General features: G+C 46.8%; 1 protein-coding gene across 8 annotated transcripts in view; it reads right to left on the bottom strand.

The window, feature by feature from the left end:
* Positions 1–17,995, bottom strand: part of CAMTA1 (calmodulin binding transcription activator 1) — a 235,428-nt gene that overhangs the window by 109,127 nt on the left and 108,306 nt on the right. For all 8 annotated transcript variants that reach the window (XM_066334262.1, XM_066334263.1, XM_066334269.1 and 5 more), the window contains one exon: positions 581–652. In XM_066334262.1, coding sequence (XP_066190359.1) covers positions 581–652 — 72 coding nt within the window. The remainder of the gene's footprint in view (positions 1–580; positions 653–17,995) is intronic.

The following is a 17,995-nucleotide window of genomic DNA, read 5'->3' as shown; positions in this document are numbered from 1 at the left end:
GCCCCAGGGGAGCTGCCCAAACCCTGTGTAAATAAAGAGGAAAATTTGGCTTGACTCCTCCTGGGATTTTGCTGTTCCCACAACAGCCGGAAGAAAAATCATTGAGTGACTCCAAAATACTCCCTGGAGACTAAACATCTCACTGGAGAAAAGCAGGGCCACCGCAGGGCCAGCTCCAAGGTTCACCCCCAATTCAAACACAGCCCCAGGGTTCTCCTTAAAGTCAGGCAGAGCCCAGGGCTGATACCTCTCCCACACCACGGCATGCCTGTGCAGGATTCGTTTCTCCAGCTTCTGCCTTGCTTCAGGATGAAACAACAAACCCTGAAACCTCCAGAAAGTCTCACACGAGCCAACTCCATGTTTAGAGAACATATGAGCTGGCACCAGCTCCATATTGCTAGAGAAAATATACAATCCCTCCAAACAGAGACATACGACCAAAGAAGACCCATCTCCCTTGCAGACAAACAAAATCCCCCAGACAGTAAAACACAGGACTCTGACCCCCCCAGCAGCAGCTGAATGTGGCTGCAGCAGCTCGACCAGGTGACCCCAGAGAAAGAACTCATCATCCTACCTGCAGAAGCCAGTAGCACCTTCTGTGAAACGTGGGGATGATGGAGGAATGGACATAGCAGCCATACAGGCACTGGGGACACAAAAAGAGAGAAAGCAGAGTCAGGTTAGTGGAGGAACCATCCCAAAAGGCCGGGCTGGGGATGGGGCAGCAGCGTGTGACCCTGAATGGAGGACAGACATTGTTCTGCTGCTGGTCTGGGGACACACAACACAGCATTGTGGCAGCCCAGTGTAAGCACTGTGAGCATTGCTAGAGGTCACAGAACCCCTTCCCTGACTGCCCCTGCCGCGCTGCCTCTGCCCAAGGATGGCCACAGCCAACAGGGGCTCCATGGTGCTCAGCACCATGACACAGACAGGGCTGGGCTGGGGGCTGCCTTCGAATCTTCACTCCGTTGTATTTTTTATTTTTCGGCAAACGCAACACGTTCATCTCCTTTTCTGTGGTTTATCTCCAGGGTGTTTCAACTGAAAATGTTGTGTTTGTAAACTGAAAAGATTGCTGTCAGGTATTTTAGACAGCAAAATGCCAAAATGTAGTTTGTTTCTTTTCTTCTTGTTCGGGGGGTTTTTTTGGGAGTGTTTTGGGGTTTTTTTTAATGATTTCTGCTTCTCTGATTAACTGAAATCAGCAACAATGAAGCATTTTTTCTACAGGACAAAACCCCCACATTTCCAGTACGTTAAAACTTTTTGATTGGAAACCAAGCCCAGTGCCAAGCCAAACACACAAAACTGGTTTTAATTGCAAAGATCCCAGGCACAGAGGGGAGCCCGTGCTGCTGGACATGTACATTTGGGCCATGAGCACATGGGAGGCTGCAGCAGTCTTCCCTCCCCAGGATCACTGCTCACAAGGTCGGCCTGAATTAAACAGGATTTAAGGACTGGCTGCTATCACCGAGTTATTTTTAAAACACAAATGACAAAGATTAATAATGTTTTTAAAATGTGTCAAGGGTACTTTCCATACACTGAAATGCAGGCAGGAAAAAAGCCCTGCAGAAAATAATCCAAAGAAAAGCTTAACATTTAAATCTCTCCCGGGGGCCGAGGAACAGCTGCCCTGAGAGTGACTCCTGGCACATGGCACTGGGGGCTGCATGGAAAGGTCTGCAGTGTTCAGTTCTGCTGACTCAGAGTGCCCCCACTCCAGAAAGCAGCTTGTGAGGTGCAGCATCTCCCAGTCCAACCTGCTTCCCAGTGAGGATGGGAAAGCTGGTCTGGAGCCGCTGGAGCAGCCTTCACAGCAGCCAGGGACATCCACAGAACTTTGTGAGATACATATCAATCTATTCCAGCATCCCCTGACTTGCTTCCCACCCCAGTTTGCTGTGGAGTCGATGGAAACTTTGCCCTGATTAGAAGAAACCCCAGTGCTGGGCTCTGTGGTGCACAGCAGGCGGGAGCACTGCCCTCCCTCTCCAGAGCTATCTCACGGATAATTCTAGAGCTGTCAATAATGAATCACACAAAAGCCTCCCACCTCCAGGAAAATGGTCCTCAACATCTCAGCAAACCATTAAAAAAATCCTAACAGTTCGCAGAATTCAAAAAGCACACGGAACGCAAAAGGGATTTCTTAAATTTTTCTTCTTTTTTTTCCCCCATGGTGGCAGGGCATGGGAATGACTCTGGATGGATGTTTTGAGGCTGGATATTCTAACCTGGCCAGCTGGGATGAAGGAGACCCACACACTGAGCAAGCTTCTGGCCTCAGAGAGACAGCAGGGACTGTCCCCAGGGGCACTGAGAGGTACCACAGTGGCAGAGAAACACTGCAGGGGTGAAACAGTGCCTGGGAGCCCAGCACGTGGAGTGCAGGCAAAATGAATGATGACAGCAATAAAAACTGCATTAATTTTTGGATAAAAAGGCATAAGAAAAAGTTGATGGTATAAATAGAAAACTTGGAAATCTGTGTGTCATTGTTTTGGAGGATTTTCAAGATTAATGGGTTAAGCACTGTGGATGATACAAAATCTGCAGCCTGATGGCTCAGCACACGGGGGCTGTGGGGAGGTGGGTGTAGGATATTCCTACACTTGGATGTGCTGACCCCTGCCTTTGGGATGGCCCAGGGCTGCTGAGCACCCAGCCAGCTCAAAACCTCCCTGCAACTAATGAGCAGAGTGGAATTACCACCCTGCCTGGCCAGAGCAGACAGGTAAACCAGGGCAGGAGTAATACCTTCAGCTAAAGCAGTCCTTAAAATGAATTCTTGCTCAAAACAGGCAAAGGGGGTTTCATTAGCTGCACCTTCTTTTATTTTTTTTAATTGTTTTTTAGTGGGAAGCTAAAAGCTGCAGAGGCCTGTGTGTCTGTGGAGATGTTAATGCCAGGCTGGGCGCTCAGCCAATGCATTAAGTGAAATCGAATTCCTGAAACCAGCTTTAATCAGCAGATTTTTAAGGTTAGAACGACTCTCTCCTCTGCAAGGCTTGCCAAGGTTAATTCTGTCCTGAGCAGGCTGAATTAATGGGCTGGACAGGGGAGAACATTTTTTTTTTCACGATTCTCTTTTAAGTTTACAAAATCTCCAAGAGAAGAGAAGAGGCATTTCTGAGCAGTCTGAGGTGAAACGCCGCCTCAGCAGCTCATTGACTGCTTTGTGGAGAACACGGCGAGGGGCAGCCTGGCCCTGGAGGAACCCTGGGCAGCAGTGGCTGGGGGACACCCACACTGCTGGGTACCCAGGGCAGTGGCCCTGTGGTCCCATCGCCTGTCAGGGAGTGTGTCCTTGTCCCTGGAGATGACCCTGTGCGTGTGGCCAAGGATGCCCTAAGCACAGACCGTGTCCTGCCACCGTGGGGGATCCCTCCTGTGCAGCTCCCTGGGGTGAGACCCCCACACCTGCCCCAGGAACCAGCTCCAGGCACCTTCTGTGCAGCCCCCACCCTGCTGCTGGAGGGCCTGGCCCTGCCTGCTCTGCTGCAGCTCATCCCTTTACAATTCCAGGGGTAATTAAAGAGAAAAGGCCTTCTCTGGGCAGCAGGGGAGAGCGTGCAATTACAGCTGCCCACCCTGCCATTTGTATGCAGTGCACATTTGGCATTACCAAACTTCTGCAAACTGGAGAAAATGGTGGGGGGGAATATAAAATCAAATTTTTAGTAAGTTGTTTTTTTTTTTTTTATCTTGAGATCCTTAAAGTGATTGTGGCTTATTTAAGAATAATACAATCATGCTGAGGTGTTCTTCCTTAACAAGCATACCTTGGGAATGGAAACAAGAAAGCAGGAGAATCAAAAATTCAAGATAGAATTGGACAGGCTTTGAAATTCTTCTCCCTGGTGAGTTACACTAGTGGATATTTAAAAAAACCCTAAAAACCGCCTAGATTTTGTTCAGATTTTCACACTGAATTCCCAATTCCCTTAATAAGAAGCTAAATCAATCTTTAGACAACAAAACACGTAAGACCTATGGCTGTACATTATTAAAATATACTTGAGTAATTTTCTGGTGGTAAGGCTTCAGCTTTCAACACCCCAGCAGCCTCCGGACACCAGGAGCAGGATCTGTGCGGGTTACTGGGGGAAAAGGACCATGCCTCTGCTCCTGGCTCCATCGTGGTATTGGGCAACACATGCTCCCCCAGCAGCTGATCAGCTCTCTGTAACTTCCCTGGGCTGCTGGGATCTCCCTCTGTAATTACTGACTATTTCAGAGCTTCCTCACCAATCTCCATGAGGGAGCAGCACACTGCTGGCACAGCAGCCCTGCTCCATGGATCAAACCTCCATGGAAAGCCAAGGGAGGTGCTGGCTTCATTCCTCTCATCATCCTGGTGACAGGGTACAGGTCTCCTGAAGCAGTGGCTGTATCTGAGCCCAACCACACACTCTGCTCTCACCCTTGCCTGCTGTAACCAGCACACACTGGGAAGGAGCAGCAGCTCCTGGAGTCACAGGCATGGAAGGGAAAGTGGAAAAGCAGGCTGTAAGTGCTCAGATGAGCATCCTTCAATGCAGCAACCCGTGTTTTTGTGATACAGGCAAAATGCAGTGACAAGCCCCACTCTCCCATCCCTATCATGATATACAGAATCATTCTGTGATTTTATCACAGACATCTCCATACTCTATCCCATGCTTTTCACCAACATTTCCATATCCCAGCAGAGACTCCATTCAATCTTCCTGAAACCGATTACTCTGGATTTCATACAAACCATGACCAGAGGAATTTGTCAGCTATTTGTAGTGATACATTTGTTTTACACATAGGAGCGATTCTCCATCTGTTTCTGTAAGCAGCACCCACAAAAATCACTGCTGACCCTCTGAGAGCGCAGAGCCCAGCTAGAAAAGCGAGGCAGCTGAAATCTGGGCTTCTTGGCCACTGAATTAGCAACCCCTGGGGAAACCCCTCAAATTTTGTGTGTCACCTCTCAAACAGACCTAAAGTGAGCGCCTTCTGAGACTGGGTTATCTTGCAACAGATGATCCTTCCTTCAGGACAGAGATGCTGAAGCCACAGCCGCATTCCAAAGCCATTTAAACGTCAGCTGAGGCTCGCCCCTGTCAGCTGCGGGAGCTGGGAGACAGCGGCGGCTCCCGCCCACTCCATTAATCAGGATTCAGCGAGAAAAGCCAACGTGCTGCTATAAAGCCCCTGACTCGGTGCCAGCACCAGCGCAGGGAGCCACGTGCCATCAATCTTCTGGTCCTCCCGCAGCAGCCGGGGAACGCTGACGGGGGCTTGTGACAGCTCTTGTAGGGCACAGCGAGGCACAGGCACGCTCAGCACACAGGGACGAGACAGGAGATGCTCAACATTTCCCCATGCAGATTGGCCCCGCTTCAGCAAACAGGGAGGGGAAACCACATCTGAACTCTAGGGAATCCCCAGGGCCAGAAGGCTGCCGCCAGAGCTCTTATTTTGACTTAAAGAGTGTCAAAATATAGGAATGCATCCAAAATTTCCCATTACTGCTGCAAATCAAAACCAAAACGGTGCTACCTGTGTTTTCTCACTCATCATCTTGGAGAAATACAGATATTAGACAGGTCTGGATTTTCCTCTGACGTTCATAAATAGTAACTTTGATTCAGCAAAGCACAAAGCCACGTGCTCAGATCTCAGTCTGGGCTGAGCCGCGCTGCTGGCAAGGTTCGCCTTTTATCGATGTCAACAGAACTTAAGCAATTGCTCACGGTTTGCCAGGTTGGGCATGGAGTCTCTGGTACTGACAGCAGATCTAGAAAACATTCTTAACATTTCTAGGCAGTTGCAGAACCTAGAGAAGCTGACCCTTTTCATCTGTGGCATGGCAGCACAGCGCCGTGCCGCCGCGGGCACTGCCCGCTGTGCGGGCGCTCAGCCACTGCAGGGATTTGGGCTTTAATCCTGCCAGTTCTTTTCCTGACACATTTCAAACCCCCCGTATGCCCTGGATGCCACTGGCAGCCGTATCTAGATAACAGCTCCTGGACTGAGGCCTGGGCTCTCCTGTGATGGCTGATCAAGGGAGGAGAGGTTACACAGCCTGTGCATTGCAGGACCTCGTCACTTCTGGTGGCTTTTGTTAACAAATATTGTTCTGTTTACCTCGGGACTCGTTAGAAAGCAATTTTTGAAATGTTCAATATTTAATGAAATATTTAAATGTTTAATGGGTTCTTTTTCCAACCCTGTTTTCCCCTTTGTGGGGTTCTAAAGTCTCTGCAAGGATTGCGAGGTTTTAAGTCTCTCACTGTTAGAAATGAATCCTCTAATGACATTGGCTTAACGACAGAAATCGGCATACATGGGGACTGATGTTTCACAGGCAGCAACACCCACTGCCTGGCCCACTGCAGGATCATTGGTATGCATCCCCACACCCCCACTGCAGTGCCTGCCTCTTCATAAATGCATATTTCTTTATTAATACGGGGATACTTTAATCTCAGTCTAATTTTACCTTTAGGGAAGCTCTATCCCGAGGCTGCCAGGAGCTTAGACCTTCCAGATGCAGTGGTGTGATTTGTATTCAAAGCAGCAGATCTATCTGTCAACATGTTTGTCTCCCTTCTCTGCCAGCTCTTATTTATAATCCCATTCAGATTAATGAATGACAGTAGTTCTCATCACAAGAAATTTGATTAATCAATTTAAGTGCTTAATCACCCTGGCCTGGGTGAAAAGCGTACTGGAGGGATGCTGCCTGGATAGGGGCAAAGTTGTGAGATGTAAGAGGAAAACATCATCACTTTCCCTCAGGAACAGCTCGAGCCAGGAATGTGCACCAGATCCTTGACGGGATTACGAGCTTTCCAAGAGCTCAAAATTTCCTTAGGGCCAGCAGTCATGGCCAGTTAGTAATGAAATATCCTTTTGAACCCACCTCCTGATCTGACACAAAAGGCTTCATCCTACTCACCTCACTCCCTGCTACTCCTGTCGCTCAAACTGAACCCAAAAACTGCCAGTCATAAAACCCCTGCAGGGTGGTGACCAGGATAACACACCTGGGCATCCTGCAGCATCCCACTCCCCATTAGTCCTGCCCACCTCTGTCCTGTAGCTCAAAGACTCTCACAGCCTGGCTGTGTCACCAGCTTGAATACTCCAGAATAATCTCCAGGGGTTTCTGGAGAGCTGGGAGCTATTTCAGGTGAGGGATAGGAGGAATGTGAGGAGCAGAAATCACTGATTTGTAGAAAAGAGACCACACAGTGTGAGTGCTGCCTGGAGCTGCTCTTGCAGATATGGTGAATGACATGATATACCCAAACCCCCCTGTAACACAGCTCCAGGCAGGCTGTGCTCAACCAGGTAAGCAGGATATGGGAATTCTCACTGGGAAGAGTTCCCACATTCACCTCCACTACCTAAGCTCAAAGGGAGATGATCTGTTTGGATGTGGGTACAAAGAGGGCAGCATGAGCTCTGAGGACGGACCATCTGATGGCACCTGTGTGCACGGGGTCACTGAGAGCAGATCTGGTAACACATGCTCCCCATGAGAGCCAGGCTCCCATACGTTCAGCTAAGGGAACAGCATCCCCAACATCCCTGATGTGAGTGGCAATTAGTAGGAGGAAAAGTGGTACAAAGGCTGCTCTGACTCCACAGGCCCATGGTCTAAACCAGCACTGCCCAGGTGGTTCTCCAGTGGGATACAACCAACCTACAGGACAGGAATTACCTGGGTCCCTATAAACCATCAACCCCCACAGTCTCCTCAGTCTGTGCCACCCCACGGCACCCTCGTGCAAGAGCTTCCTGACTGTCACCACACAGTGAGAAATGTGAGCTGGAAAATCATGGAGCATATTAATGTCACACTGAAATATGACACAATGCACAGAAGTATTTTATATTTATTCTCTTTTAGAAATGTTAGAAAGACAATATAATGAGAACACTGCAAACAACTCAAGCGTTTTCCTCCTAATCTGGCAATAAAAATGTCAAAGAAATGCCTAAAATCCTAATAGGAGAACAAAAAAATAATGGGGTGGGCTATAACAAGGATTTAGCTGCAACTTTACTTGAAGGCTTTAATCATGTCTTCTACAACATTAATGGAAAATCAGATACAAAGCTGTATGAACCATTAATGTCTGTGTTGGTTGCCTCAGCTACTGGAGGGGTGAGACTGAACAGATCAGGCAGAGGCTAATGAAGACAGGTTGAGGTCAGAATGCCTTTATATCTGGGGAAACTTTGCACAGAAGAAGGATTACTGAGCTGGTCTTGGAGGAAACCTGACTAAGGCTGTGACAAGAGCAGCACCACATCTCCAGCCCAGCTGCCTCGACTGCAGCCATCATGGGCAGGCTGTGCCCAAGTGGGAAACCTGGTTATCATCTGATTCTGTTTTTTGGGAAAGAAAAAAGACCATCACAGCATGGGGGAACCAGACAAAATGTGACAGTGCCCTGAGGAATATACAGGCTGAAGTGGTATTTTTGCAGACAAACAATAGAAACAAGTCACATCTAGAATAATCCCAGGGCATGAGCATGATCATGTCAGGGACGTTTGTCTGGCAGGTTCACTGTCTGTCTGACATGGGCAAATAGGGGTAAATCTAACAAATCCAACTTACAGGAAATATATAAATATCTAAGAGAACTTTGGGGAGCTATTAATTATACATGCAGTTTTATCTTGGATTAATTTTGTGCTGGAATGGACAAGAAGCCTTCGCTGGGATCTTTTTTTGGCAACCTCCCTTGGGCAAATTCAGCCCTGGAGCTATCTGCAGACATCCCACAGGGCACAGGTTCTGGGTCCTGTTTTCTTTACTCCACTTGCTTACAACTAAGAGCAGCAGTAGGTGCTGCAGTGAGTGACAATGACCAACACATCCCTGACTTCAGGCTCTTTGCAAAGGTGAAACAGTTCCACTGCAGCTCCGCACAGCCTGAGCAGAGAACACCAGGGCTGGGTGCTCCAGACAGGGAGCTCCTAGTGGAAGCTGATATGGGAAGCTTCCCTTTCCATTTCAGGAAGCTATTTAAGGTTTTCAGTAGCTCCTGAATTCTGAAAATTGAATCCAAGTGCATAGAAAACTCAGAAGGACCTGACTTTCAAACCTCCTTCCTCTCTGGAATCTCTTTATTAAGAAACATTTACACAACCTAAACCAAATTATTATGTATGCCAATACTAAATCTTCCCATTCTGATTTAAAATCCTTACAGCCTCACTACTGCTCTCAAGCAAAGGCAGGAGCTACAGTAAGCAGGCATTTAAGAATGACTTTCCGGACAAGCTGTTGTAGAAATACTAAGTTTATACTGCTTACAACCAACTTATCAATATTTCATTCCTGTCCCAAAAACCCAAACAAAAAAAGCATTAATTTCTCAAGATTAGGGCACGAAAATTTACTGAAGTTCACCACCAGCAAACAGCTCAGTGTTTCTGACATTCAATAAGTAGTGAAAAGGTCAACATTTTACTTGCATTAATTTTTTATCAGAGAAGGGAAAGCTCATTTTCATGACAGATAATGAACACTGGAAGAGGTCTGCTATGGCAAGATACACAAGATGGGGGTACTCTCCATATGAACAGTGGCTGAACCTCAGAGCTCTTCCTGGTGCCTACCTGAGGTGACATTATCACTGGGATTTACCTGAAGTGACATTATCACTGGGACTTCGCTTCCTGAAGAACCCTTCAGGGCTGTTTAACAGTTATGTCACTCGGACAGCTGAGGAAGGAAAATACCACTCTAAACACAAAAGCAAGTATCTCCCATATGCCCTGAGACATTCCGGAGGGTAGAAACAGAGACAGCAAGTTAAGAGATGGCAAATTTTCTTCTTGTAAAATAATAGCGGTTTCTATCACTGGCATTCAAAGTACAGCTGTCCAAAGAGGATCTGTCTACACATTGCCAACAAGTTACTTGCATTCTTCCAGGAATGAGACTAGGAGGTGGTGGCTGGACCTCCTGTCTGGACCATCCTATTCCACCTTCCTTTTGGGTCACTCTGCTTGGGGCAGAAAGGCTACAGGGCTGCCCTGCCAAGAGCTGTCCCTGCACTCCTCTGCACGGACTGTCCTCCAAGAGACACCTGAAGTCCTGCCATGTACAGAACACCAGCCACCACCTGGCCCTGAGACCCCTGAATCCACTGTGCCAGACCCTGTACCTGCTCCTGCACCTCCCCAGCTGCAACCACAGTGCCCAGACTGCAAACTGCAGCCCCTTGGGGCATCACCTGCAAGTCTCCTGCACACAAACTGACCCCAAAGGGATTTATTTCACTTTAACTGACTTGTCACCAGCATCTAATAACAGACCAGGGGGGCTTTGCTTATTAATTAGATGCAAAGCTTCACACAAATGAATCTTAATAGGACCTCACATATGCCCACCACCCTTTGGTGCTCTTTAGATAAGAAGCTGAAAATGCTCACATAGAAGGACATGAGTGGAATTGCAAGCTCTTCAGCGGGTCATGGGGATTGAAAAGTCTCCCACAAATGCATTACTGGAGGTCACCCAGGCCTCACTGCACGGAGAGTGATGGTGGCAGCAGGGCAGTGCCTGGCTCCAGCACAGCCTCCTCAAGCTGCAGGGTCCCCCCAGCCCACAGCCTCTGGTGGCAGTGCACAGAGAAGGGGACCTGGCAGTCACAGAGCACTGACAAATGAAAGTCAAGTGATTAGCTAGCAGGTTCAACAGTTTTGCTTCTAAAGTGCTTTCTGCATATTTTCTCAATAAAAGCAAGACAGCACTGATGAGCTATATGACAAAACAGAACGCTGAATCATTTTTAGTACATCACCTCTTCTCATGCAGAGGGAATCTTCCGTCTTCCCCATCACAGCCAATTAGAGCATTCACAACATTTCTTCAAGGCTGACAGTGATTGGAAAAGATCATGAGACTCATAAGAGAGAATTCCATGTTTTCTGTCGTTAGATCTGTTCTCTCCATCCTCCTGGTTTCTGGGGGTTTTACTGGCAACAGCAGAGCAGCATTTTGCTCAACCCAAACAATTATTTTTTTTGACTGTGAGTACAAAGTGCAGCTTTGCTGATGTCAACAGAAAAGATGGTTTTCTCTCAAAGCAGCAGGGGCATGTCTGGGGTGTGGAACAGTGGCTCTGAGCCCTGTCTCCTGCTCCTGTAGAAAATGGAAATCCTCTGTCCTTCTGCAGAGGACACAGCTGGTTTAGGAAAGAGAACTGCTGGAGAATGGTGCTGAGCAAGAACTGAAATGTCTTTTGAACATGAAATGACTGATTATTTCATCTTTTTTCAAGACTGAAATGGTGAAATACCATCACTTGAAAGGAGCCCCCTCTTACAAAACCTGGACCCATATATGAAAACTTGAAACACTTTCTAAAATGTTCAAAAGGAGATCAGTACTCTCATGGGTAACTCACAGTGTCCAGAGGTACACAGTGCTGACAAATCAAAAGAAGATTCACAGCGACATGTGTCAGTTTAAACAGTGTTGTTTCATTTTGGTAAGCAGAAGTTTTTCAGCATTTGGGAGAAAGGTGCAGACAGACACTTGTGCTTGTTCACTGCCAAGAGAAAATGCTTTGCTGAGACTGAGCACTGGCTGCAGCACAAAACTGAACAGCAAGATTTTCTCTTATTCCTGAAACCAAGTTCATGATTCAAGGGAAAGCAGAAGAAAACAGAAAATTCTGAGCTGCTTGCTTCCCAACCTCCCACTGACACCACAAAACTGTCATTAGAAATGAGTCCCACGGGCAGGGAGAAATCTGTTCCCTCGGCCACACAATCCATCATCTCTATCCAATACGCTGCCTGTAGGTTTACAAATCACAAGGAATTTACCAAGTGGCTTTCATAAGGAAAAGTGGACAATAAATCATCATCACACCGGAGCTGCTCGTGTAACACACAGCTTCATTTTCATGCCAAATTTCATAATTGGTACCTGTAAAAAACCCACAAAATCTACAAAACTTCCTCATCTGAGCAGTCTTCAAAAATAATGATACAGTATTAAGGAAGAACATTAATTAAATTATTCACCTGTTCCTTATTCTGTAATTCTACGCTGAACCTGCAAGGGTAGGAACTTGGCCCTCACCAGAGCCAAGGCTGCACTTTGCCCCAAAGAGCTTTTGAAAACAACTGGTTTTACTTGCATTAAGCTGGGGGGTCTGAAGGACAGGGACAATCCCTCTGGAACTCCTGCTACTGCTGTGCAGTGGCTGCAGCACCTCCTCAAACTTTTGATAAATCCTCCTCTGAAATGGCAATTAACACCTTTTGCAGGTCACTCCACAAGATTAATTTTCCAAGCACAGATTAATGAAAACGCAGGCACAAGTGTTTAGAAAATATTTTCCCTATTAATCTTCATCAGCAGCAGATTACCGGCAGCGCGGCTAATGAAGACATTGGCTCGTTAAGGTGAGAGCAGGCAGGGAGAAGGACAGGACTGTTCTCCCAGGCACCATAAGCAGCTCTGTCACCACTGTACACTGTCCAAGTACACTGCAAATTCCACAGAGAGATGACTCAGGCTATCCTAAAACACTGACTGGGTCCTACCCATGTGCTGAAAGGCAGCTCAGAGGAGAGAACTGCCCAAGAATCACACTCATGACAAACCCCCACAGCCAACAGGTTCTTCCTCAGCAAGAACACAGACAAACACATTTAAAAACCTTCAGTCACTCCAAATCCACCAACAGCAAATGCTACTGGTTGAAAGTTTACCATTAAAACTGAGAGGCTCCTTTTTGACAGAACTTTTCTCTGCCACACACAAATTTCAAAGAGATGTTTAACTGAATTGGATAAAGAGTCTGAGACTAACACAAAGATGACCCTGCAGAGGAAACCTGCCCCTGAAAGGAGCCCATGGTCACTGCAGAGCTCATAGATGATGGCTCTGGAAAGAGGATTGAGTGCACCTACCTTCCTGAAGCTGGACTTTCTGACTCCCAGAACTCCTGTATTTCCCCAAATTATCAGAGAATTATTCATGGTTCTTTCTCTAACAACTGTGTCTCCTGCAGTACAAGCAAACAACAGTTTCTTTCCTCATTTTATTTTCCTCCCCAGCATTAACCCCCTTTTAAATTGAAAAATGCTATTTTGCCCTTATTTTTCCGAGCTGGTGGGTGGCAATGTCGCATTTTGATAGATTATCGCTTAGAGCCTGGTTTGGGTTTAAAAAGAGGAAAGGTGCCAGTTTCCAGGAGCCTTGCCTCTCCTGCCTGCTCACTAGAGAATCAATCAAAGCCGCACTTGGTGGAAGGACAGGAAGGCGGTGGGAGGAGAAGCCGAAACCACATCCCCTGTCCTTTGTCAGCAGCACAAAGCTGCGCACTCCCGTACCCTTCAAAGCTCCTTGCGGGCGGCTGGTGAACCACTGCTGAGGCTCTGCGGGTGCTTCCTCCCGGCAGCTCCCTCCTCCTCCTCCTCCTCCTCCTCCTCAGCCTACGGACCAGCACCGAGGGCTGGTGCCGGCTCCGAACTGAAATAACCAGGACAGCTGAACGCAGCGTTAGCAAAGGTGACCTTCAAACCTTCCTGGTGTTGAAATTCAGCGCGCGTCCCTCACAAATTGGCCACTGCCTGTTTAATATGAGGGATGCCACTTCACCCTGTCAGCATATGGTTTATCATAGGAAAGTATCGTTGCTTTACGTCAAGGTTCGCTTGCAGGTTTAGTTTGTAATAAAAAAGGTGTATCTCTAATGACATCAAGGGAAAAAGAGGGATGGACCCGGGCTAAGCTGCATCTGACTGTGACTGTCAAGACACCAACTCACCTCTCCCCTGCAGAGCAGGAGAGGCCCAGTAAGTATAAAGTTTAATGCTACCCTGTTTAATGATATTCTCACTTCAACCGAACTGTAAAATTAACTGGGAACTTACATTAAAAAAAGACTTTTATTTTATGCTGATCATTAAGTAAGGAGGTTTCACACTTGAGATCTGTTATATTAAAGGGGACTGAAATTGCTTGTATCAATTACTTTGTTCTAAGTGGACAGACTTCTTACGAAATACTGAAGCTGTTTTGTAACTACTGAGGAGAAAACAGCCAAGTCCTGCATGGGAAGGGATCTCTGCTGTCCATGCTGTATGGGTCAGCAGTCACCTCCCTGCGTGTCAGGGAATCTGCTGCACACCCCAGGCTTGGCTCATGGCATAGTCCCATGTGACCTTTGGTGGACCTTCTGCCACTGAAGCAATCTTCTTCACATTCTACTGCCTAATGAAGGTGCACTCCACTGGAGCCTGGTAACTTTGCTGCTTACCTTGTCTGTAAATTCATCTACGAGTGCAGTTCAAAAAATAACAGACTAAGGAGCTCAGAGGAATCATCCTCAGCATCACCTAGACACTGAATGAGTGCACATATACACAGAACGAAGGAAAAAACTGGCTAAGCAGAAAAGCAGCAAGAGTGTGAGCAGCTGGGAAGATGCATAGCCTTAAGTGAGTTCTGCACCAAACTGGCTGCTCCAGCGAGTGAGAGTGAAACATATCCCCTAAAAACTGATGCACTCCTCTAATGATCTTGCTGTGGCATCTCTGATACAGCTTTGTGCCACTATAGGTATGCAATTAATTACAGACCAGCTGAAATGCACTTTGCAAATGAAAATTCTATTAAAATGTGATTATTAATTCCACAAAAATGTAATTATTAATTCCATTACTATTACTGCCAACGGCATAAACCCAGTTTGATATGTAAAACTCCCCTCAGGTAACTTTAAGACACACAAAAAATGGTGCAAGAAAGCCAAGTATTTGAAGGGTCCTCAGGCCACTAAAACTTTCCAAGCCCCAGACACCTGTGCTTGCACAATGGCACAGGCAGCTTTAGCAAAGCGCTTTTTTCTGCAGGTTGTGTGTTTTGCCGTGATCATCCTCATCATCCTCTTTTCTCTTAACATACAAAAAGAGGCATTTTCAGTTGCAGGAAGTGCTGAGTTTGCAGGATCAGGCTTCACAACCAGTGAAGTACGGGTTATCCCCGTTTATACAACTGCACAGTGTTTATTTAAACACGAGCCAAAGCTCAGCTGTGTGAGGGGGACGAGCACATGGCAGTGCCAGCCATCCAGCTCTGCTGCTGGCACCCACCAGCAGAACTGTTCTTTGTCATACACCCACAGCCAGGGAGGCTCCGTGAAGCCAAGCCCTAAATTTAGAAGTCATCATCCCAAAGCTGTACATGAAACGATTCATCATGATGACAGCAGCAGCATGTGAAATGGAGTCGTTTGGAGAATAATGCAGACGGGTATTTGCAGATCACGATGGTGTTTGGAGTCTCGTGAGTATGTAATGTGCTGCTTCAGAATGAGGTGGGGCTTTTCCAGGGTCCTATAACGACTCTGCCACCAGGCTTAACCTCAAATAACACTTCAGCCCATCCTAACACATTACAAAAATTATATTCTAAAGAGAAGAAAAAAAGAAATACAATAAGAAGAAAAAATGACCCTCCGGCGCAGAGTGGTCCTGCTGTGGTGTTCAGCAGCACCAAGGACTCCTGAGCACCAAGCCCAGCATTCCCACGTGTGAACACCATGGACCTCCTCTGTGCTGGGCTCCCACCTGTTTCTGTCCTCAGGAGCCCTGCAGCTGCCACCTGACTCCTGTGAGAAGCCTTGTACAGAGACTCAAGACACCAACACAAGCAGGGACAGTCTTGAATGTGCATTTACCTGCAGCCACTCTTGCTCTGGTCATTCCTGTGCCAATGCCAACCCTCATTTTATGTGATTTTCACCTCCCCACTTTATTTCTTTGACATTTGTAGATGGAACAACTGCATCGCTTCCCAGCCCTGGTTTTGCCAGATTAAACGAGCTTTTTATTTCTGCTCATAAAACAGCCCATTTTCCTGATCCAAACTGTTGTTTTCTGTTCTGCTCTGCACCAATGTCCCCTGAACACTGCCCTCCTCCATTGTACATGAAGCTCTAAATGACAAAGTGCCACCTTGCTCATGGCCCCACTGTGCCCCACTGCTGCTTTTATTCCCTCTCTGAAGCACCCAAAGGATTGCACATGCCAATAAGAGCCATCAACACACGCTATCTGAGGTTAAGGAACTCCAAATAACATTCAACAGGGTGTGCAAGCCACCCTAAATTGACTGATGAGATGTCAATTTTAGCTGGAAAGATCCTCCAGTGTGCAAAATGTTGGTAAACACAGAAAATTTAACTGAGCATGGCCTTACCTGGCCTGCAAGCAGGACATCCCCAGGCCGGGCAGAGGGAAATTAGAACACATCTCTGAGAATAAAAGTGATGTAAAAGCTAATCTCTCTCTTTCTCATTGCTGTATTCCCAGTCACAAGCCACGTGTTCATTATCTTCCATTAACGTATTGTGTCCTCTTCCTTAACTAATAAAACATTTATCTCCAAGGAAATTCTGCAGAAAAGACTGAATTTGCATATACATAATAGACATGTCAAAATGTAAGGTGCAAGGACTTGGTATTCCAGCTAAGAGTGTTATACATGATTTGTATTAGTTTCCCTAAATTCCAGAACAACTCCAGTGAATCCCATCCCTGCCAGTGGCACTGTAAGACTGAGTGCAGATCTGTTGCATTTACTGAGGATACAATGCAGGAACTACACATTTGGGCTACACATGTTTTGGGGCAATCACTCTCATAATCTAAATGCAGCTGCTTAATTGTGCACTTCACGGAGGAAAAGCCAGGTGACAGTGAAGCATTAGGTGGCATAAAATCTGAAAAATGAATAGTAGGGAACTCGTGTTTCCCAAGGAGGAGGGAAGGTCTGGAGACAGGAGCACCACAAGAACTGGAACTCTAGTGCAGCTGGCTGCCCCACAGCACCTCACACCACTGCTTCCACCACCAGTGCAATGGCTCTGTGCATGAGAGAGTCCCAAAGGAGAGGAATCTCTGCAGATCATGATCTGCCACAATGGCTTTCCATTAGAGCCAGAACAACCTGGAATGCTAAAGGTGAACTCCAGGTCTGTTGTGCATTTTGCTCCACACCATGATAAAAACTTCTACCCCTGCCAACAGCAAAGTCTACCATGAATTCTTATTTTTTTGGAAAACTATTTTTGAAAGCCTGATTAGAAAGCAGATGTGCTCCAGGGCATAGAGAAGGCAGTGCCATATGCACAATGCAATAGTGGGAGGCAGAGCTTAGGACATCGACATTATAAACCCCAGGTAGCAATGAGAAATACTGTTTTTACAAAGGTTACAAACAATGCAAGGAATGCAAGGTCTAAGGGCAATTTTCCAGATGCTGCTCAGTAACATATTATTGCACATTCCTTCTTTTCCTATCAGTGAAGCAAGGAGAGCTACGCTGACCAGAGCTGTGATGCTCACCAGGCTCCCTGGCCACACTGGTCAGTGTTGTGTCACCAAGAGCAGCCACATCCTTCCTTTCCTGGGAAACAACCTCCCAGGTGACAATTCCCCAGCATGAGGAGCATCAGCCCAGCTCGACAGCTGAGCCATACTCCAGTACATCCCCCCCATACCAATGGCTCCTGCAGTTCAGTTGCTGTCTTCTCTGCATCCATAAATCAGCTTTATGGAATGCACCAATTCAGGAGTGGTGCAATAAAATACACCTGTATTATTGGAATATCAACTATGTTTGCAAAGAAACAGTTTTTTTTTCCATGAGCTCCCCAGCCACCTCCCCTGAGTATCTGCAGAAATGAGCACAGAACAGGACAGAGGTGACTCTGCCCAGCATGGAGAGGTTGTTCACAGGCCCTCAGCCTCACACCCTCTGCTGTTCTGGGCATCAGCATTGAGGAGGACAAACTCTGCACAACCCATGGTAAAATCCTGGATAACAGAGACTTCTCACATCCATATTAAAAAAAAAAAAAAACCCACCCCAAACTATTTCAAGTAGTCAGGCAAACATCACCCAGATGGCAAGTTAGCTGTATCCTTGCTGAAAAATACTATGCAGCCAACA

This window comes from Sylvia atricapilla, chromosome 22, assembly GCF_009819655.1.
Source record: "Sylvia atricapilla isolate bSylAtr1 chromosome 22, bSylAtr1.pri, whole genome shotgun sequence".
In the NCBI taxonomy this organism is placed as follows: domain Eukaryota; kingdom Metazoa; phylum Chordata; class Aves; order Passeriformes; family Sylviidae; genus Sylvia; species Sylvia atricapilla.
The sequence above is the reverse complement of the archived record's forward strand: the minus strand, read 5'-3'. Positions and strand labels throughout refer to the sequence as shown.